Here is a 21,141-nt window from a genome sequence, read left to right as displayed (position 1 = left end):
GGCAGAGGCCACAGAGCGATCCTCAGCGCACCGGGGCCAACTTTGCTCCAATAGAGCCTTGGCTGCGGGAGGGGAAGAGAGACAGAGAGGAAGGAAAGGGGGAGGGGTGGAGAAGCAGATGGGCGCTTCTCCTGTGTGCCCTGGCCGGAAATTGAACCCGGGACTCCTGCATGCCAGGCTGACGCTCTACCACTGAGCCAACCGGCTAGGGCCACACCTCAATATATTAAAACCTCTGAAATGTATGTGTTAAATGGGTGAATTGTATGGTATGTGTATCATATCTTAGTAAAGATAGATGTATTTTTTTTTTAGATTTTTTTATTTATTCACTTTAGAGAGAAGAGACAGAGAGAGAGAGAAGGGGGGAGAGAAGGAGGGAGGAGCAGGAAGCATCAACTCCCACATGTGCCTTGACCAGGCAAGCCCAGGGTTTTGAACCAACGACCTCAGCATTCCAGGTCGACGCTTTACCCACTGCGCCACCACGGGTCAGCCCAAGATAGATGTATTTTTCAAAAGTCCTTCAGACATGGCGGAAATTGTATCTAGGACTGCTGTTACCAGGTATTTCTAGCCCTAGATGTTTCTGGACCGACTCTACCCAATTCGTATTGCAAACACTCAGGATAACCAGCTCCCTTGAGATTGCCCTCCCACCCACAATGTGCAGAACACTTCTGTTCATTTGTACTCCACCTGCCCTCAGGTTTTCAAGGAAGTTTTATCGATCCCAGTGTGTGGCAACTTCATCTTTGGGCACCATGGCACCTGACCTCTCAGGTCTTTCCTTGCTGACCTTCCTCGTTTTGTAGACTCCCAGTTCTGTGATCCTGTGTCCATATTGATCCTCTGGACCGCCTGCCACTGCAGGCCCCCAAAAGGGGGCAGTATTGGGAAGGTATGGGAGAGGAGGGAGGGAGAGCCAGAGGGCCTAACAGTCCTTCCCAGGATCCTTCCAATCTCTATACCAGAAGCCCTGCGGTAGGCAGCTGGAAGTTTCCATTTCCCTTACCAGATGCCCTTCTTGCCAACCCTCTCCCACAGGGACCCCCAGACACAGGAACAGAAGACACTCATCCGCCTGAGGGCTATTTATTATATCTTTGGTTCAAGATATGAAACACAGGGTAGGTGCTAACCCCAGGAAAGTCACTTGCACCCTGTCAGCCCTCTTGTCACTGTAGCCAGGCATCCTAGCCCACAGAACAGTGGAGCAGTGACACTTGGCTACTTTCTTGTTTGGGAAGTGTCAAGGTAGTAACGTGGGATCTCAAAAGGCGACAGTCTCCCTTCCTTAGAAAACCCAGACCCAAGCATCTGAAAGGCCCAGCCTTGGATGCAGGGCAGCAGATACTCAGTGACCCTGGCTAAAAAGCAGCCTTGGTCCTGGATAAGGAGGAATATTTCCCCAATAACTGGCAGGAAAAAGGAGGTAAAGCAAGAAGTGAGGACAGATTCCCAGTGCCCTAAAAAAAAATTGGTTATGGGTAACTGATGCAAGGTTGAGACCTGCTCCACCTCCCACCCCAAGTGCTCTGAGGACCAGCCCCTCAGAGGGACCTCATTGCCACTATCCTTAAGATAGTGAGTGGAGGGCAGGAAGGGCCAGTGTCAGGAATGATGCCCTTGCTTTAGGGGCAGGAAATAGCTGCCTAAGGTGACGCTAGGAAGACCCACTGGGGAAGGGGAATCAGCTATTCAAGTCGCTGGGCCTAGCCCCTAGCTCTGGACTGGGTCTTAAACCAGGGTTAGGGCCTCACTAAAGGGAAGTGGCAGGAGTTGGGAGCAGAGGTGGTGGTGAAAAGGACCTCATCAGGACCAACCCGAGAGTCCCTTCTGACCTGCCCTAAGGGAGCACAGTTGCTACTCTGACCCCATGTCAGTCTGAGTGGGTTTCTCTGCCCTTGGCACAGGGATCACTTCCCACAGGAACTCCAGCCTCCTGCTCCTCCCTGAGTCCCTGGGCTACAGCCGGCCACCTCTGTTGAACTGGATGCACCAGTGGGAGTTGGCAGTGCCTGGGCTGAGATGCGAGTGGTCCTCATGTTCCATGAGGGGCTGCAGCTCCTGCTGGCGGGGGATGTCAGCGCTGCTCTCACTGCGAGAACGGCCAGCCTTGGCCAGGCTTGGGGGAAAGGCAAAGCTAGGGCGTGAATCAGAAGGCAAGTCAAGAGGGGCCTGGGGCTCTTCAGCAGCCAGTGGGTGAGGAGGCAGGTGAGTCATAGTTGGGGCCTGGGTGCAGGGTGGGGATGCCAGGCTCTCCAGAGATGAGATGCTCTGATTCCAGCCCGTCTGCATGTCCACTGGCACAATCTTGGTGGTTTCCGAGGACACAAAGACTGCCAGGTCCCCCTGCCCACTCTTCCAGGGTAGCTCCTTCTCTGCACAGGTTGGAGAGGGGGGAATGATACGTGGACTTGGACACACCTCAAGGCTCCCTGGAAACAGAGAGTGCATAATACTTACTACCCACACAGTGGAATTCTCAAGTGTGAGCACATTTTCATAAATTCATTCCACAGTTGCCATATTACATCCATTTGTGTGAGAATTTGATGAATGCCTTGCCAAAGGGAAGCTCCACAGCTGATTTTGCTCTCCACTGTATCCCCAGCACCTAGCACAGGGCTCAACAAATAGTATTTGCTCAACAAACACCCATTGAAAAATGAAAATAACAAGCAAGAGAAAACAAGAGCCAAGCAGGAAAAAAGCCCCATCTGCAATCAGCTCTCACTGACTGCAGCCTCAAAAACCACATCCCACCAAGCCCCATCCCTGGATGAGATGGCAGGGAGGTGAGGAAGATCTCAAGGCTCCAGCCAGAGGCTTTACTTCTGGGAGCCCTGGTTGACCACCCACCACAGCCCTTGGTGGGACAGATCCCAGGAGTGTGAGCTCATGCAAACCTAATAGCAGGCTAAAACTGTGCCAGAAAGGGGATGCCAGAGCACAGGGGACATGAGCTAAGAATCCCAGAATGCTAGCAGCCAGGATGGAAGCCTCAGCCTCTGTATGACAGGAAATCTGAGGTTCTGAAAGAGGAAACCTGGGGAAGAGAAGCCCTCTGACCAAATTCAAACACAATGCCTTGCATATAATAGGTGCCCATTCTGTGTCTGCTCATTGATAAAGTCCTGAGAAGTTCAATACACTAGATTCAGTACATTATAAAATGTATTGAAAACTGCCTCTCTTGGAAAGACCTGAAGTATTAAATTTTAACAACCACAACGAAATTAAAACAATAAAAACTTTCAGTGTTTACCATTGGAGGATGCTCGAGTACTAATCCATGGTCTAAAAACTGATAAATAAAAAGAAGAAATCAAGCATTTATTCGTTCTTTTCTGTATGCACTATATCTCAAAGTAACTAAGTAATTGATATGGGGAAGTTGCTAATAATGCAGTCCAAAAAAAAAAAAAAATAGATGTAGAGTATCACCATTGTGCACACCCAGTGAAATATTGGATCTGGCCATGATCTTCAGTGGTTGCTAAGACCATTTGATGAAAAACTTGATAATGGGGAGATCAGGGTAGCAACATCTGAACCCAGTGGTTCATGTTAAGATCAGAAAAAGACAACTAGCCCTTGCCAGATGGCTCAGTTGGTTAGAGCATCATCCCGAAGCACAGAGATTGCTGGTTCCATCCCCGGTAAGGGCACATACAGAAAGAGACTGATGTTCCTGTCTTCTTTCTCTCCCTTCCTTTCTCGCTAAAGTCAATAAATAAACATTAAAAAAAAAAAAAGACAAGCAGGTGGTATGTACTTCCTGATGTGATGCCATAGAAAGTATACCATTACCACTGATGAAATATTTTATTTTTAATGAGAGGAGGGGTAATAGTGAGGCAGACTCCCACATGTACCCCAGCTGGAATCTGCCAGGCAACCCCCATCTGGGACCAATGCTCAAATCAACTGAGCTATCCTCGGCACCTGAGGCTGACACTCTAACCAATCGAGCCACTAGCTGCAAGATGGGAAGAGGGAAAAGGGAGAAAGGGAAAGAAGGAGAAGCAGATGGTTGCTTCTCATGTGTGGGTGCCTTGATAGGGGATGTCTGCACGCCGGCTGACACTCTATCCACTGAGTCAACTAGCCAGGGCCGTATTTTTAATTTTGTTTTTTTTTTTGTATATTTTCCTGAAGCTGGAAAGGGGGGAGAGATAGACAGACTCCCGCATGTGCCCGACCGGGATCCACCCGGCATGCCCACCAGGGGCGATGCTCTGCCCACCAGGGGGCGATGCTCTGCCCCTCCAGGGCGTCGCTCTGCCGCAACCAGAGCCACTCTAGCGCCTGGGGCAGAGGCCAAGGAGCCATCCCCAGCGCCAGGGCCATCTTTGCTCCAATGGAGCCTTGGCTGCGGGAGGGGAAGAGAGAGACAGAGAGGAAGGAGGGTGGGGGGTGGAGAAGCAAATGGACGCTTCTCCTATGTGCCCTGGCCAGGAATCGAACCCGGGTCCCCCGCACGCCAGGCCGACACTCTACCGCTGAGCCAACCGGCCAGGGCCTTTTTAGATTTTTTTTTTAATTTTTTAATTTACTTATTCATTTTAGAGAGGAGGGGGGAGACAGAGAGAAGAGAAAGAGAGAAGGGGGAGGAGCAGGAAGCATCAACTCCCATATGTGCCTTGACCAGGCAAGCCAGGGTTTTGAACCGGCAACCTCAGTGTTTCCAGGTTGACGCTTTATCCACTGCGCCACCACAGGTCAGGCTATTTTTAATTTTTATTTCTTTGTGATTGTATTTTTAAAGGATCCTTCTCTTTTAGAGATATACGCTGAAGTGTTTATTGATGAAGTGAAAGGATATTGGAGATTTGCTTCAAAAGAACCCAGTGAAGAGAGGGGCGCAGTGATGATATGAAACAAGATTAATTAGAAGTAGTTAATTAGTAAAGCTGGGTAACAGATGGATGGAAGTTCATTTTACCATGTATAATTTGAAATTTTCTATAATAAAAAAATTTTCAGCCCTGGCTGCACAGTGCATAGAGAATCAGCCAGGTGTGCGGATGTCCAGGGTTCGATGGCTGGTCAGGGCACACATGAGAAATGGCCATCTGCTTCTCTTCCCTTCCTCTCTCTCTTCCCTTCTCACAGCCAGTGGCTTGGTTGGTCTGAGCGTCAACCCCAGATGCTGTGAATAACTCAGTTGGTCAGAGCATCAACCTCAGGCACTGAAGATAACACTGTTGATTCGAGCATCGGCCCCAGATGGGGGTTGCCGGGTGGATCCAGGTCGGGGCTCATGTGGGAGTCTGTCTATCTTCCCCTACTCTCACTTAAAAAAAAAAATTCCAAAGACACCTGAGGGAGCTTGAGCCAATCAGAGGTGATATTTAAGAGTCAGTTCTTCACATATGGAAATATGTAAATAGTGTTGTTTTTTTGTTTTTCCTAATAGTGTTTTTTTTTAATCCACAATAATTCCATTTGGATGAACTCAGGCCCTTCCCTGGGACAGGCTGACACTCTCAGCAGGGCTTCTACCTGAGGGCATACAGGCTGAGCATGGGTCACAGCAGAGCCAGGTACTAGCTTGTCACCTCATGTTTCTCCTCAGACTGTAAAGGGAGGTAGCATGGCAGTGAAAAGGCTGTGGGCTTTGGAATCAGATGGGTCAGGTTCAAATTCTAGTTCTGCTGTGGGATGCTGGACAAATCCCAGGTTTCTGTGGTTCTCTGAGCTGTTTCCCCATCGGGTTGTCATGAGGGTTGGATCACATCAAATCATGTGTGCTAGATATCTGATATAAAGGAAATGCTCAGTAAACACTGGTTGGTGAATGAATGAGTGAATGGGAGAAGGGAGTTGTCTGGAGTAGAGGCCATGAGTGAAAAGGGAGAAGCCGCTTGCTCGGGGTGGAGGGGGGAAGAAGAGGGGGTGGGAAGAAGCCGTTACCTGAGACCTTGCCCTCTTGGAGAACCTCATTGGTGGCCCGAGCCACAAAGATGATCCCCTCGTCGTCCTCCTTCTCTGTCTCAGAACTATCGCTCTCTTCCTCCTCCTCAGACTCCACAGTTAAGACCACAGCAGCTAGATAGTGACAGGAGCTAAATTGGGGTGGCCAGCCCAGCAGCTGCCTCTTGATACTGCACAAGCTAGATCCCTGTCCACTTAGGCAGAGCCCACAGTTAGAAGAGGCACCTACTTTCTCCTCTGGCTGCTTTGGCACTGGCCTAGGGGTTGGAGGCTCACAAGGAAGGGAAGTGGGACTACAGATCCGAAGGAGGGAATCAAGGCAAGCAGGACCCTCAGAGGAAGCCTTGAGGGAAGTCACACTTTCCAGCTTCCCCATACTCTCCTCTCAGCCCCAGATCTCATTAACTGAAAACATGAGCATTTGGAGAGCTGGAAGGCTTGTCAATGTCCAGCTCATCCTGGTTTTGCAGATGGGACACTGGGCCCCAGGGTCCAGCCACCCTCCAAGCCTCAGACCAAGCTCTCCCCTTCTCCATGACACCTTTTCCAAATCCTCAGGGCCTGTAACCTGTAGTTAGCTATCAGACACCTCCCACCACAAATTGTCTAATAAACGCTTTGAATATATTACATCCAGCTTTGAAATCAAGTGTGCCAATCTAGTCCCTGAGGGGAAGAGCCCCAGCTCATGGCACTGAGTACAGCACAGAATAGGTCCTCCAGGATTCTGGCTGATGGGCCTATGCCCTCTCCCTACCCTCTCCCACCCCCATCCCCATCCCCACCCCCTGCTTGCCTGTGTCCTGAAAGCCCAGGTCTCGAGGAGGTTTCCCATTTGTAGCTGCAGTATTCGCTACAGCATTCTTCTGAGGAGCAAGAAAAAACCCTAAGCCTTTGGCTCTGCTCCAAGCCCAACCCTGTTGTCTTGCTGATACAGCCGGGGAGGGAATCTGTGTCAATCCCAATGCATCCACCACCCCTCGGCCCCCCGGGGATGTGTTGTGGAGTCTGAGTAACCCATAGCCCAACAAGGGCTCTCGGTGCATCAGCCTGGGATAAATTAGGAGCTTGTGGAGTTGCCTCCTCCGAGGAATCTGCCCTCCTCCTGCTCATTTCACCTCTGGTAGGAAGTCCTGCTGCCTCCTGGCCAAGAGGCTGATCTCCCTCTGAAGGCCTCACCTTACCCTTCTGGGGTCACAGGAAGATGCAAAAGGGAACCAGACTGCTGCAGCCACCAAGTCCCTGAGGATAATCCAACTAAGGGCCCCCCCTGGACTAGATTCCAACACTTGGGGGCTCAAAACTACATGCTGTCAGTCTCCAGCCCCAAACAGAAGTCCCAAAGAAAGCACGTGCCTTCTTGCCGCCAGCCTTGCGGGATCGTGGCTTGCTCTTGGTGAAGCAGATGTTGTGCTTGGTGGACTTAAAGGACTCCAGCCGCCGCTTCATGTTCTGCTGGAAGATCTCCTTGTCCTGCCGCTCCTGCGCGTCCTCCAAGATCAAGTGGCGGCTGCAGCTGGCTTTGTACTGGCAATGACAGCCCCACCCTGCCATGAGGCTGGGTGCCTTGGCCTCCCACAGGAATCCCAGGCCACAGCCCCATGGTCACCATAGGCCCTGCCAGCCCAGTTTTTGAAGAACTGGCTGTGGATTAAAACAAAACAAAAATACAACAGGAATCCAGCCAGACACTCTGTATTCTCAGTTCACTGGGGAAAAACTTGACTTTATCCTGAACCTATTCCCTCAAATCTGGTTTCCCCTATCCACTACTGCCCTTTCCCGATTCTCTCTGATTTGAAGTGACAAGAGGAAGAGGGTTACTATAAGACCATGGGGAACATTTCTGTCTTTGCATCTCCAGTTATGAACCTGGTCCACTTGCCTGGCCCACATACACCCTTCTAGCCACACAGGATTCTCTCTTCAGGGGGAACTCTCTCGCTAGCCATCCCTACAACAACCACAATGACACCTTGGGCTGCACTTTGAACTCCCATAACTATCTCTTCTGACACCAGAACCTTCTCAGTCCAACAACATCTGTGCCTAATTGATAACCAACCCCATCACCTGCTCCTTCCAACTCTTCTCATAAAGACCAAACCCACTGCACACTCACCTAGACTGCACCCATTTCTGCCCTTGGCTCTTTGCACTATCTAGCAGTAGTCCCTCCAGGACTGCCAGCATGTTCCCAATCATCTTGTCTTGCCTCACATTTCCAGTCTGTCCCCTCCCGTATACCTCATATTTTCTGCTTCCCTGAACCAGTTCTAAGAGCTCCCTGCAAGTATCCCATCTTCCCTCCTCTACATACTCACCCAGAGGTGCCCCTCTCGGGGAGGTGAAGAGAAGGCTACTCATTCCCCAGCCCAGCCTCCACTCTGCTCAACTCACTTCTTCCTGGGTCATCAGTTCCCTGCCCCTCCTATTTCTCCTTCTCCTGCTTCTTCAATCCCTCCCTCACCACTGCCCCCTGACCTCCTTGAAGAAAACCTTTCCACTGACTCCCCTTTACCGCCAGACTTCTATACTTTGACTCGGACACCTTCCCTCATATCCACTACTACCTGGAACACCAGACTACAACTCCAGGGCCTGCAGCTCCCCAGTGCTGCCTTCTTCCTGGCCACCAGTGCCATGGCCCCGGCTAAGTGCTGGCCTGACTTCTGTGCAGCATCCAGTCAGTCCCACTGCTGCCCAGGCGTCCGAGGCCCCATCTGCTACTGATCCTCCAAGGGTTCTTTCTCTTTCCTCCTTTGCTGGCTCCCCTTTCTTTCCTTCCATGTGCATTCCTCACAGTGTCATCCTTGGCCCTCCTCTCTCCCCTCGAAATGGTCTCTCCAGCAAATATATTCATTCTCTCAGCCTCAGCTAGCCCAGTCAGAGAGATCTGTGGTCCCCACACACTAGCTATCAGACCAGCTGCATTTGAGTCACCTGGGGGACTTACTAAATGCACAGACTCTTTGTCCCATTTCATACTACAGAATCAGAAACTCCAGGAGGTGAAGCCAGGAATATGTATTCTAGCAATCTCCCCAGGGGGTTCTGATGTAGACAGGTGAGAAAACTTCTGATAAATGCTTCCAAAACTATCTCTAGCCCTTATCTCTTTCTTAAACTATAATCTTCTATTTCTAACCTAATACTAGACACTTCTGTCTCTCTCTAATGATATCTCTATGAAGAACATGAGGAATTATGTATTGTGTTATGGTATAACTAAGTGGATTCAGAACTGGTTGAGTGACCATACCCCAAAAATGCTTGATCCATGTCAGTCTGGAGGAAAGTCTGTAGTAGCATGCCACAGGGCTCTGTCCTCAGCTCTATCCTGTTCAACATTTCTATGTTGATTTGGATCAATACAGAGTTAACAGGCTTAGCAAATTTTCATATGATGTGAATCTGAGCAGATATTTGGTGGCAGACATGGAATCCAAACGATGGAATGATGGGCTAAATCAAATAAGATGACATTTAACAGGGATAAGCACAATCTTACTCCAGTTTTGGTTGTTTTTTTTTTCATTGACTACACAGAACTGGTTGGACTGAACCCACTGACCAATCTTACACACACACATATCCATAGACAACCAATCATTAAGTACATCCTGATGTGACAGAGTGAGAAACACGTAGCATACTTATTGAATATCCCTGAATCTGACCAGGCCCCTAGGTGTAACTACCAGGAAACACAGGGGAGGGAGAAACATGTTAAACACCATTGCTGAAATATAATCAGCAAAATCTATGAAATGGAAAATTCTCTGAGATAAAGTATCTAGTTTCTTCAATAAATAAATAACAAAGGGATAAAAGAAGAGAGAAGGAAATATTACAGATATTTTAAAAACAAAGAGACATATTTACCAAATGCAAAGTGTGTTATTTGGATCCTGGAAAAGATATTTATTAACACTGGATATTTGATATGAGAAGGAATTATTGAAAACTCTTATAAGTGATAATGGTACTACTTTTTTTTTTAAAGTTCTTGCCACCTAAAGATACATACTGAATATTTAGAGATGATATAATATAATGTCTGGAGTTTGCTTTAAGATAATAATGTGTGGATGGAGTGAGATGGGGTCCAGAATATAATAAGATTAAATTATTCATTGATAATTATTGGAGCTGGGTGATGGATAAAATGAGTTATTTTATTCTCTCTAGTTTTGTGAATGAGTGAAATTTTCCATTAGGAAAAAGTAAACAAAACAAAAACCCCATAGGTTGGATGAGATAGGGTTTAACACCGACTGACTGAAGAAGACATTGGGGATTTGCCCGACTGTAAGGACAGTATGGGACCTCAGAGGGGTGAGCCAAAGCTGGAGGCATTCTGGGCTGCAAGAAGAGAATGGCAAATTCTAGAGTTAGAAAGGTAAGAGAGGCCCTACACCCTGCCCTGGCAAGCCAGGCAGAATTGCACCTTCCCCTGTGGGCCTTATTTCTTAACGACCAGAGGAGACATATCAGGGAGAAGAAACACTAGCCTGAGGGCAGAGGCCTGTGTGGAAGGGAACTGCCTTGAAACCTTTGAAAATAGTATGCACAGCTGCAGAGAGTTAAATTAGGACCAGTGGGAGCAAGTTAAAGGAAGCCAATTCTGTCTCAACGGAGAAACAGCCTTCACTGTTAAAAGTGCCAGAAATGATAAGAGCTGGTTCCCATTTCAGGAAGGTTCAAGGTAACTGCTGCTGCCCCCTTGTGGGGCTGCACTAGGTTCCCTCCTAGATGGGATGGGCCTTTTCCATCCCCAGACCTTCACCAACAACCTGCACTAACGCACATTACCTAAAATAGATGTGTCCTTCCCCATGCTAAGCTGGTCCCACAGGCCTTCTCAGCACTCTTGCTTCTGTGACCCCATCAAGCACTCTGTACTCCATCTCCTTCTCTCTCCTCCGGACCAATCACCAAGTCCTATGCTCCTCTCCCTTCCCACCACCCAGCTCTAAATCAGTGTTGCGCTCCAGCTTCCCAACTGGCTTGTCCAGCCTTTCAACTCACCCCGTCCAACTGGATCCGCATTCTGCTACCAAAAAAGACAACTTTAAACAGTGCTTGTATCAAACTAACCCTTACTCAAAAAAGAAAATCTAAAAGTTATTACTGACAAGATGAAGCCCTCCACTCTTCAACTGGGCATCAAATGCTCTCCACAAGCTAGTGCCAACTGCCTCTTGAGCCTGCAATTGGGGCCTCCTAAGACCACCTTCACCCCTTCCCCGCAGAACTCTTATACCCTGGCTACTCTCACCCTGCGGCGTGGCTTGTAGAGGCCTCCACAGAGCAGGTGGTGCATCACAGCATCCTCACGGTCCCGGCCACTCCGTACTGTATCAATCACCTGCAGATCCAGACACGCTCCACTGCCACTCTCCCTCCTGCAAGAGGCAGGGAACAGATGCGCTGGAGAAGGGCCAGGAGGCAGAGGCCAAGGGAAGGGCAGAAGCAAAGGTGCTTACAAACTTGCCCAGACTGATTCATGTAGAGGCCCCAATGGAGAGGAGCTGGAGGAAGGGGAAGTAGGCTCAAGGACTTACAGCAGGTTGGTGACAGAGGTCTCTGCCACAGAATTTCGGCTGGGCATAGAGGGCAGAGTGAGCCCTGTGGAGCATAAGACATGGCCTCCCTGGAGGGGTCAAGACAAAGGTCAGATGGCAATCAGATTGCAGGTGGCCCACACAGTTAGAGGACAATAAGAAAATAACAATAGTTAACACTTATTCTGCTCTTCTGATGTTTGAGGCACTGTGCTAAAAAAATAGTTAATACATTCTGTTCTTTTGATGTTTGAGGTAAAACTCCACCAATTGAATTCACAAAACTCTGTGAACATAGGCACTTTTATTTCCACTGTCTTACAGTTGAGGAAACCGAGGCTTGGAGAGTATAAGTGACTTACCCAAGGTCACAAGCCTGTAAGTGATAAGAATTGAACCACATCTGTTGACTCCAGAGTCCAGCTGTTTCTGACCTTTCTCTGCTGCCTGCCAGGCTCTGAATGCCAGCATCAGGCCATACTGGTTCCTGCTGCTGCCACTTCACAAGACCATTGAGTCTGCTAGGAATTCCCTGCTTCCTGCTCAGGGCATGTCTCTTTCAGGCTCCCCTTCCTGCCCTGCCCTGCTGGCCACCTACTCACCTAACACTGGCTGCTCTGACCTACCTGGTCCACGAAGCTGATGGCATCCCGGATGTTGAGTCTGTAGTACACATCCCAGATCTGGTCCCGGATGCGGTAGGCCGACCGCCGCATCAGCAGCTGACTCAGGTACTTCTTGTCAAACTGCTCCCACCTACAGAGGATGCCAGGCCCGGCCCTGAGTGCTATCACCATGGCCCGGCCAGCTGGCCCCTCCTTAGATGGGGCAGGGACACTACCAGCACTGGCCTGGCTCTTTTGGTATGGGCCTCTGTTAGGGAAAATCTTGAAGCTAGTCCCTGCCCTTATGGAATTTATGGTGTTATGGGAAAACCTGCCATTAATATCAATCAGTACAAATAACTGTAAAATTGCAACCACGACAAGAACTACACAGGATAATTATAGAGTGTGATGGGAATTTGTCCTAGTCAGGGAGACCAGGGACGGCCTCCCTAAGGACTTGATGGCTATGGTGAGATCTGAAGGAAGAACAAAGATAAGTAGGTAAAAGGGAGGTGAAGGAGTGTTCTAGGATGACTGTGTAAACTTCCCAGTGGCCAGTGTGGGAGGAGCACAGTGGGTCCTGGAGTTCTACACCGGAATCCATGTAATTAACAGGCAGATGGTCAAAGACAGAGCAGCGCACAATGAGGTTGGAATCTGGCAGGTGCCATATCATGCAGGGCCAGGCAGGCCTCACTAGGGGGCCTTGTCTTATCCCGAGAGTACTGGGCTGCCACTGAAGGGCTTTAGGAAGAGGTCACCCAGCCTAAGCCTGGCTGTGTCCCTTCTCAGGAGAGTGGCACACCCCCATGCTGCCCTGGCTGGTGGGGCTGCTGCTGCTGCTGCTGAAGGAGCCTCGGGGCAGCTCCCTCACCTGTCCCTCCAGTAGTGGTAGCCATGGTGCCCCACAACGTCCTCCACTGCAGCCAGAATGTGGTCAAAAGTCTAGAAGGGGGTGGGTAGGGGTACTGGATCAGGACTCTGCTCAAAATAGGAACAGGGAGAGAGGGCTAGGTGGCGGGATGGGAATTCTGGTACCCACATGCTCATGCAGCTCCTGGTTCAGTGTGGGTTTGTGATGCTCACTCCTCTTCACCTTCAGCCACTTGACCAGTGGCTTGATGGTCAGGCCCTACAGACAGGCAGCAGGTGAGCCCTGCCCTATCTAGTTTCCTGTTGCATACTTCTCCCCATAATTACGCTTCAGCTTTTGTATCTTGACCTCAGTACATTCAAGGTCTGGAAAGACAAGTTCTTGTACCCCTAACAGGAAGAGAAGTCCCTATCCCAAAGGCTCCAAGCCTCCCCCAGGACCTGCTGGACCCTCTCCCCACCTGTCTTGGGGGCTTTCCCACCTGCACAATGACTGTGAAGAAGACCACCACAATAGTAGTGGCCACAAAGTAGTCCTTGGCAGGGACCTTGGTATTGTCCAGTAGGATGACAAGAGCGAAAGCCACAGCCCCACGAAGGCCCCCATAGGACATCACCACTTGGTCAATCTTGTCCAGAGGGACCAGCCGGAACTGATTCAGCACCCACGTCTGCAGGACTACACCTACAACAGGAGAGAGGCCAGCGGGAGCTGGGTGTTGGGAGTGGAGGGCACTGGGAGTGGAGGGCACCAAGTATCTGGGCTAAGATCTGACAGGGGCTGGGAGGGGAGAGCAACAGGGGGAGGCTTAGGAATTGACAAGGATGTATACTCTGACTGGGAGATGAGGTAGGGCAGAGGCAGGAAGAAAAGTAGGAAAGCAAAGGGTGCCAGCAATACCAAGGGCTCGGAAGAACAGGATGAAGAAGAGGGTGCCCAGCACCAGCCCAGAGTCCCAGGCCCACTTAGAAGAGTCCACAGCTGAGATGCCAAGCAGCATGAAGATGACGGTCTCAGCACAGCTAGCTAGAGTCTTCATTGTGTATTTGACAGTTGTGCGTGACTTATGGGAGATGTTGGCCTCCACATACTTCTTACAGCCCAGGCCACACATAGTCACCCTGGGAAAGGAAGGGAGAGACAGGCGAGTAAGAAAGGGTCTCAGAAGGCACAGCATCTGGGGTTTGAGCATGCTTCAGAAGAGGGTGTTGCCTATCACAGGACTTCAGATCTCAGAGCTAAAAAACTCAGGGGGCATGGAGACTGTCCAAGAATATCTAGTGGTGGTCCCAGGATAAGGTCCGTATCTCCAGGCTTCCCACTCAGTGCCCCCTGGAGAAGGTGGGAGAAACATGCTCTGAAGAGCACACTCTCTGAGACACCTTTTGAAGTGCTGTGGGGCCACCACAGCCAGTGGCACCAGGCCTTGAAGCCAATTCCAGTTCAGCCCACAACCCACGGAGAACTTCAGGCAGAGGGAGATTGGGTTCTGGAGTGCCCAAGAAAGTTCTGGAGGCAGATCCTAGAATATTATCTGAGGTTTATTGTCTCTCTAGGGGAGTCTGAGGCTCTCACAACCACAAGGGCTCAGGGAAACCTATGGACTCCTCAGGGCCCTGCTTCTGTCCATATGAGGGGCAGCCATCTCCAATGCCCTCTCCCAGTTCCCCAGGACTCACGCAAGAATGGCTGAGAGTGAGGCCATTTCAGCAGTGAGGTAGGCCGCATAGGCGAGGAGGAAGACCAGCAGTGGCTCGATGATGCGGACCCGCTTGGTGAAGCGTGTGGTCAGGGCCAGGAGGAAGGCAAAGACTAAGCCCACGGCTGCCCCGCCCAGACTGACCACAAACAGGGAGGCTGGGGGAGGAGTGGGTTGTCAGCGTGACCCCTGGCCTGGACCCTACCCAGGCCGACAAGACTTCTGCCTGGCAGGGAGCGGAAGATGATACCCACTGCACTCCCTGGGGATTAGGATCCTGGAGCCAGGATCCCAGGAAAGCCCCTCCTTCTTGGGTTCTCAGGGCCCCATTTCTCCACAGAGGAGGGAAGGGAATGAGGCAACCTGAACAGCCTCCTCTGTCCTGGTGCAGTAGGGACAGGGACTCAGCAACCCAGAGGAGGCAGACCTGCAGTGCCAGCTGAATTGGGGGAGATACTGACCGACTCCCTTCATGTAGTCAGTGGCCTGCACATTGGCAGAGCCCATCTCTACAAAGGAGTTGCAGACCTTGTACAGCACCTGAGTGGGAAGAGAAGAATCAAGAACAAGGGGAAAAAAAAAAGAACAAGGGGAAGGCAGCAACTGGGACTGTTGGGAGGTAAACACTGAGACTGTATTTCTTCCCCAAGGGGTGAGGGGAGAGGGTCTGAGCCTGCTCATATACCCAACTAGTCAGTGTGAGGGCCTGGGATCAGGAATGGCAGCTAGCTGAGCATTCTTACCACGGTGACTGCATCATTAAGCAGGGACTCGCCAAAGACAATGATAAAGAGAGTCTCGTTGACGTGCACCTCCTCAAAGACAGCCAGCACAGCCACAGGGTCCACCGCTGAGATGAGGCTCCCAAACAGCAGGAAGTCCAGAAAGGCAGCCTGTACTCTAGGGGCTTTCAAGGGACAGATGGGGAACACTGATTGGTGAGGTACTGAGTCCCCTAGCACATTCCTTGCGGCAAGCCCAGACTCCATCCCACTGTTAAACAAGGACACCCAGAAAGGGCCTGGGATAGTGAAGAGACCATCAGCCTGCCAGTCAAGAACTTGAGACTCAGGCCTGGCTTTGCCACTTACCAGTCTGAAATGTTGGCACTGTCATTGTCACATGACTTCTCTTAGTCATGCCTCCTTGTGTGCCTACCTCACAAGACTGCTGCAAAAACTAACCTAGGAGATGGCTAAAAAAGCTCTGTGTAACCTGAAAAGCTAAAATGGCACTGACAATAAATACTGCAGCAGCAGCAATAATAACCACCACAGGTGGAAACTGGCTGCTGACTGGCTTCATTAGGGACAAGAACAAGAGTATGCTTTCTTCCAAACCTGTGGTTTTCAGCCTAAGGGAAATGACACAATTTCAGCAGGAAGAAAAGAGGCTTTCCATCTATGAGGGATGAATATAGTATAAAAAGCACCAAAGGTGGGACTTGAACATGTCATATCTCTGTGAGCCTCAGTTTACTCTTGTATATATTAGGAATAATAACAGTACCTTCCTCACAAAGTTCTTCATTTAGCCAGTACCTAGTACATGGAAAGTACACTATTGTTAGAATTACTATTAATATCATGGTCTCATGTCCTCCCTTCCCTTCCCACTCAGAGAGTTCACTGGCCCATTAGAAAACCAGGTTTGAGGTCTCAAGAGAAAGTTGCAAACCTCCCCTTGCACCTTGAAAGAAGTCTGAATGACCAACACTCAAGGTTGAATAAATTTGGGGGGCAGGAAATGAGGAAGAAGGGAGCAGGTAACAGCAGCTTGAATGCAAAGAGCCTCAGTAAAATGGACCTCTCCTGCTAACCTTGGACCTGATGTCAAATAAGTTTAAGGGCCTCTATTCCCCCATTCATTAAATCAGACAAATTATACCTCAACAGGGTTCTATGATGAGTTAATTGGATAAATAGAAGGAACACCCAGCGTAGTTTCTTGTATGTTGTGAATGCATAATATGTATTTATTAAAAATAATGATATGAGCTAGGATGGAAGGCCCTCATAGGAGTGGTGAGCTGTGCCTCAGGGGAGTAGGACTGGCAAGTGGCAGTGTGGTAACAGAGGGTAGGAGGCAGCAGAGTGGTAACACAGACTTCCCAGCCTCAGCAGCCCACACACAGCAGGGAGTCAGGTCCCCAATCATCTGTCATGTTGTAGAAGCCCAGACTCAACTGGCAAAAACCTCCATGAAGGCTGAAGGCCCATTTGGAGTATTGCCTTGCGCTGCAGCTGGGAGGGACCCTAGATGGAGCTCTCAGGGCATGGCTCTCACCAACATGAGATCTCCAAAGCAGGAGGAGAAAAGAATTGGGTGATGAGTTTGGCAAAGCCTCCCTCTGCCAGCTCAGGTCTTAGGATCACTCACCCACAAATCCCACCTGCTGCAGGCCCCAAAGGGCAGCCCCTGTTGTGAAGGCATTCCAGAGTGTGCCCACCACAGCATAGGTGAGGATGGCACCCAAATTGTCAAAGAACAGCCGGCTAGGCATGAAATAGCCTGAATCTAGCACGATAGGAGGCAGCAGGAAGAGGAAGAAGGTGCCTGGCTCCAGTTGGTACTCAGCTTTCTTGGCCACAGCCAAGACGATGCCTCCAAGCACCAGTCCCAGTAAAATCAGCAGGCAGCTCTCAGGGACCAGAGATGTCACCTTCCGAGACAAGTGAAACACTGCAATGCAAGAAGAGGGCCAGAGGTTTCAACTTATGGAACACATGGACACACCACACACACACACACACACACACACACACACACGCACGCACGCGCGCACACACACACTGGCCTATAACCTCCCAGTCTTAGAAGGTTATCCAAGATCAGGACTCTGACTGTGCAATCAAGGAAGGAAAAAAAATAATGCAGGACTCCTAGAATCTCCAACCTTCCAGGGCTACAAAGTTGTCTATTTCTTGGTGTTCCTATCATGGTAAGCTAGACCATTGCTTGCCGTTTCCATCTCCAGAAATGACCCCTCCTCTCTAGTTCATACAGGGTGGAGCAAAAGTAGGTTTACAGTTGTTCATATGGAAAATAATATAATTAATAAATAATAATACAAGAATAAACTCTTGTGTTTTGTGTACTCATGACTGTGAACCTACTTTTGTCCCACCTTGTATTCAGGAGACTTCACCTTTCTCTGATTTCCTTTATACATAGCCATTATTTCAACCCTAGCAAAGGCTACTCAATAGACTTTTATGTATAGCACAGCTATAAAAATCAGGGCCTCTGGAGCCTGCCTGCTTGGGTTCACAGCCTGGCTTCTCTATTTATTAGTTCTGTAACTTTGGGGCAAATAACTTCACCTCTCTTTCAGCTTGCTCAAGAGTAAAATGAAATAAAAACAGTAATGATCTCACAGGAGTGTTGTGAGGTTTAAATAAGACCATCTATTCAAAAGCAGTTAGTCCAGCACTTTAAAGTAAGCGCTCAAAAAATGTTACCTGTTATTATTTTACTGTGTCCTGTCTCCCTAACTAAACCATAATGCATAATATACCTCTTAGAAGCACTATGCCAGCCCAATGTGCTTTTTACTATATAGGTTCACCAAGGACTCAGTAATTTAAAAAGTATTGGGTTTAGCAGTCAGAAGATCTCCAATTCTTCTGTCTCTATCACTTTCTAATTGTACGGTCTCAGATATATTGTTAATTTACCTGAACCTCAATTTCTTCTCCTGTAATATGGGGAAAATACCTATTACAGATGGTGAGGATAAAATGATATAGTGTGAGAAATACAATAAAACATAAAATAAAATGATATAGTCTGGCCTGGCCTGTGGTGGTGCAATGGATAGAGCTTTGATCTGGAATGCTGAGGTTGCTGGTTTGAAAACCTGGGCTTGCCAGGTCAAAGCACATATAGCAAGCAATGAACACCTAAAGTAAAGCAACTATGAGTTAATACTTCTCGCTCTCTCCCCTCTCTCTGTAAAAGAAATCAATAAAATAAAATCTTTTTAAAAAGTGATATAGTGTGAATGTGCCTAGTAGTATGTCAAACCAATAGCTGGTTCTCAACAAATGTTAATTAAATATAACTCTGGGGGAAAATAATAAAGCATCTGTCCCTAGGGATAAAGGAAGAGGTATGAAATATATTTCTAGTATTATTGCCACTTCTACCTTTGCCCCCTAAAATAAGCTCTTTGGGCTCCTTGGTTTCTGAGGCCATGTATCTCTCCCCATACAGTCTCTGGGGTGGTGGGTAGTGTGGTAGACTTTCATGTACCTGTGTGAGATCCAATGACAAGATAGTACCTTTTAGAAGCTATACCCAAAGGGCCTAGGACAGTGTCTGGCACACAGTGGGATCTACATAAGACCTATTGAATAAAAGAGGGAAAAAATCTCCTAGCAATGAAGCTGGAGGAAGATATTTCACAACATTCTACCTATCTATCTCCTTCTCTCTTTTTTTGACCTGTGCAAAGAAGGCTATCTTCTCCTACCTACAGAGAAGGTGTCATCCAAGCTAGGAAAAACACTATGATTTATGGGAGAAACTACAGTCATTGCTGTAAGTCTAAATAAGAGAGGAACTCTTCTGTAACTCAAACTTCTCAGCAAACTCAATTCTTGGCTCCCAAATCTGAGGCTCCTCTCATCTTGCTCTTGTTGCTGCCAGGCACCAAGCTAAGTTCAGTCATAGATCTCCCACACACCGCCTTTGGTCCCCCACTCCCCTCCTTCAAGAACCCTATTCCATCCTCCTCTTCTGAGCATGCACCAACCCCAGCAACCCAAAAGTCATCACCAAAACCTGTTCTCTGACAAACCTTGGCTCCCCGAAGGCATTTAAAGCCCCATTTTCCATTATTAATGGGCTGCCACAACAGAGTGGAGAGTTTTTCAATTCCTGCTCAGCCCCTCTCCTCCCAGCAGTGTCCCTGGGGGAGGAGGGGGGCAAGCAAATTCTAGGCTGTGTGATTTCTACATGAAGACTGTATTAGTGAGATTGGAGTACAGACTGTGCCAGCATAGATGGGGAATGAGTAGCAACGCTTAGCTATAATTAGTCACCCCCACAGCAGAGCTTGCACAACGGGGAAAGGGAGGAGGGTCTCTGGTGGGAGGAGGGACCACTGGCTGCTCAAAAGTAGAAAGGAGCGGGCAGTAGCAAGAAAAAGCAGCACTATTCAAGGAAAGAATTCTGAAGAACAACCTTCATTGTTATGCAGACTAAAGGAGGTCAGAAGTATGAAAGCATCGAGTACTGGCAGCACATAATAAAGCCCCAATAAATGAAAATTTCTTATACCCTGAAGTGGGACGACTGTAGACCTGAACTTGAAGGGCCGGGGTGGGGTCCCACAGTCAGGCACAGAAGGGGGCATCTTTACGGGACTAAAGGAAAAGTGACAGTTTAGTCACTTGGGAACTGATCTGCAAGGAAGACTGTTCCTCGGGATCAGGATGCCTGGGTTTTTCTGGGAACACCATCCCTTCAATGTCCCCACATGTTCTCACAGCTGACAGAAGTATCTAGGAGGTTGGGGACTGGTGGAGAAGTGAGACCAAAGGACTTACTGCAAGAGGGGAACAGAGAAGGCGAAGGAGTCTAAGGATGGGGAGGGAGAGAGCTTGGGAAACCCTTATAGAAGGCAAAGCCTCAGGGCTCCCACGCGAGGAGAGGAGGGGACACACAAAGGCAATGCAGGAACTGTATGAAAGCCCGGATTGTGAAATTGCATCCCAAGTCCCGGCACTGTGCAAGAAGCCGGCCCTGATTCGGGAACTAGGGGTGAGAGGCGGGTCCGCTGCGGGCCGCCGGCCTGGAGCTCGCACACACTCACCGATTTTGGCCAGGCTGGCCACCAGGATCCACAGGGCTACCAGGTAGGGGGCCTCCACCTCGTGCCACTGCCAGCGGAAGAGCGCCAACCCTGGGGGAGGCTCGCCAGGAGACCCCGGCTCCTGCGTGGGTTCTTCGGTCGCTGCCGCCCCTGCCAGGGGCAGCCCTAGCAGCGGCAGCACGGCGCGCAGCATCCCGCTGCCTGCCCAGTCGCCCTCTCGGCACCGCACGGCCGCCGGCTCCGCGTCGCCGTCGCCGCCTGCTGGTCGCCCCCGCGTCACAGGCACGTGGGGCGCGCTCCCCCCAATCCTGGCTCTGATACCCCCAAGTCACGTCCGACTCCCTGTTCTGGGTGTACTCCGACCCCTGGCTCCTCCCGTCCAAACCAGCCTCAGCTATGGTGATTCCCCGGTGCAGCCCTCCTCCAAGTCCCGCAACCTATTCCTTTTTAGTAGGAATAGGTTCCTACTAAACCTGCTTCCTCAGACCTGCCCAAAACCTTTCCCGGCCCGGATTCGAGCTGTGAGCGACCACAGCCCTCCCGAGTCACCAACGCGTCCCATCCGCGGGAGGTGGCAGCCCGCCGCGGGAGGGGCCAGGGTCTCCCCGGGGGCGGGATCTAGACGAAAGGGA

General features: G+C 49.7%; 1 protein-coding gene across 3 annotated transcripts; it reads right to left on the bottom strand.

The window, feature by feature from the left end:
• Window positions 1–1,152: 1,152 nt before the first annotated feature.
• SLC9A5 (solute carrier family 9 member A5) lies at window positions 1,153–20,987 on the bottom strand. Of its 3 annotated transcripts, XM_066349337.1 has the most exons (16): window positions 20,510–20,987; window positions 17,071–17,373; window positions 15,435–15,598; window positions 15,153–15,231; window positions 14,672–14,849; window positions 13,893–14,113; window positions 13,474–13,676; window positions 13,161–13,250; window positions 12,993–13,063; window positions 12,137–12,266; window positions 11,511–11,599; window positions 11,225–11,351; window positions 7,300–7,470; window positions 6,740–6,809; window positions 5,923–6,057; window positions 1,153–2,441 (listed from the first exon to the last, which is right to left on the bottom strand). In XM_066349337.1, the coding sequence occupies exons 1-16, from the start codon at window positions 20,700–20,702 to the stop codon at window positions 1,969–1,971; spliced, it is 2,697 nt and encodes an 898-aa protein (XP_066205434.1). In that variant the 5' UTR covers window positions 20,703–20,987; the 3' UTR covers window positions 1,153–1,968. The 3 variants fall into 3 exon arrangements, with proteins under 3 accessions (XP_066205434.1, XP_066205435.1, XP_066205436.1); XM_066349338.1 differs by lacking the exon at window positions 20,510–20,987 and having other exon boundaries at window positions 17,084–17,125; XM_066349339.1 differs by lacking the exons at window positions 5,923–6,057; window positions 6,740–6,809; window positions 7,300–7,470 and having other exon boundaries at window positions 2,083–2,441.
• Window positions 20,988–21,141: the final 154 nt, after the last annotated feature.

The sequence above is a fragment of the Saccopteryx leptura genome, chromosome 9 (assembly GCF_036850995.1).
Source record: "Saccopteryx leptura isolate mSacLep1 chromosome 9, mSacLep1_pri_phased_curated, whole genome shotgun sequence".
Taxonomy (NCBI): domain Eukaryota; kingdom Metazoa; phylum Chordata; class Mammalia; order Chiroptera; family Emballonuridae; genus Saccopteryx; species Saccopteryx leptura.
Note: the sequence above shows the minus strand (reverse complement) of the source record. Positions and strands in the feature narration are given on the sequence as shown.

Bases quoted from the DNA above. Each gene is read 5' to 3' on its own strand.
- SLC9A5 (XM_066349337.1), bottom strand. From the start codon at position 20,702: ATGCTGCGCGCCGTGCTGCCGCTGCTAGGGCTGCCCCTGGCAGGGGCG. The intron at 17,374-20,509 runs GTGAGTGTGTGC...CTTGCATTGCAG, and splicing joins GGCCAGCCTGGCCAAAATCG to TGTTTCACTTGTCTCGGAAG. The intron at 13,677-13,892 runs GTATTGCTGGCA...CTCCTGTTGTAG, and splicing joins CCTGTTCTTCCGAGCCCTTG to GTGTAGTCCTGCAGACGTGG.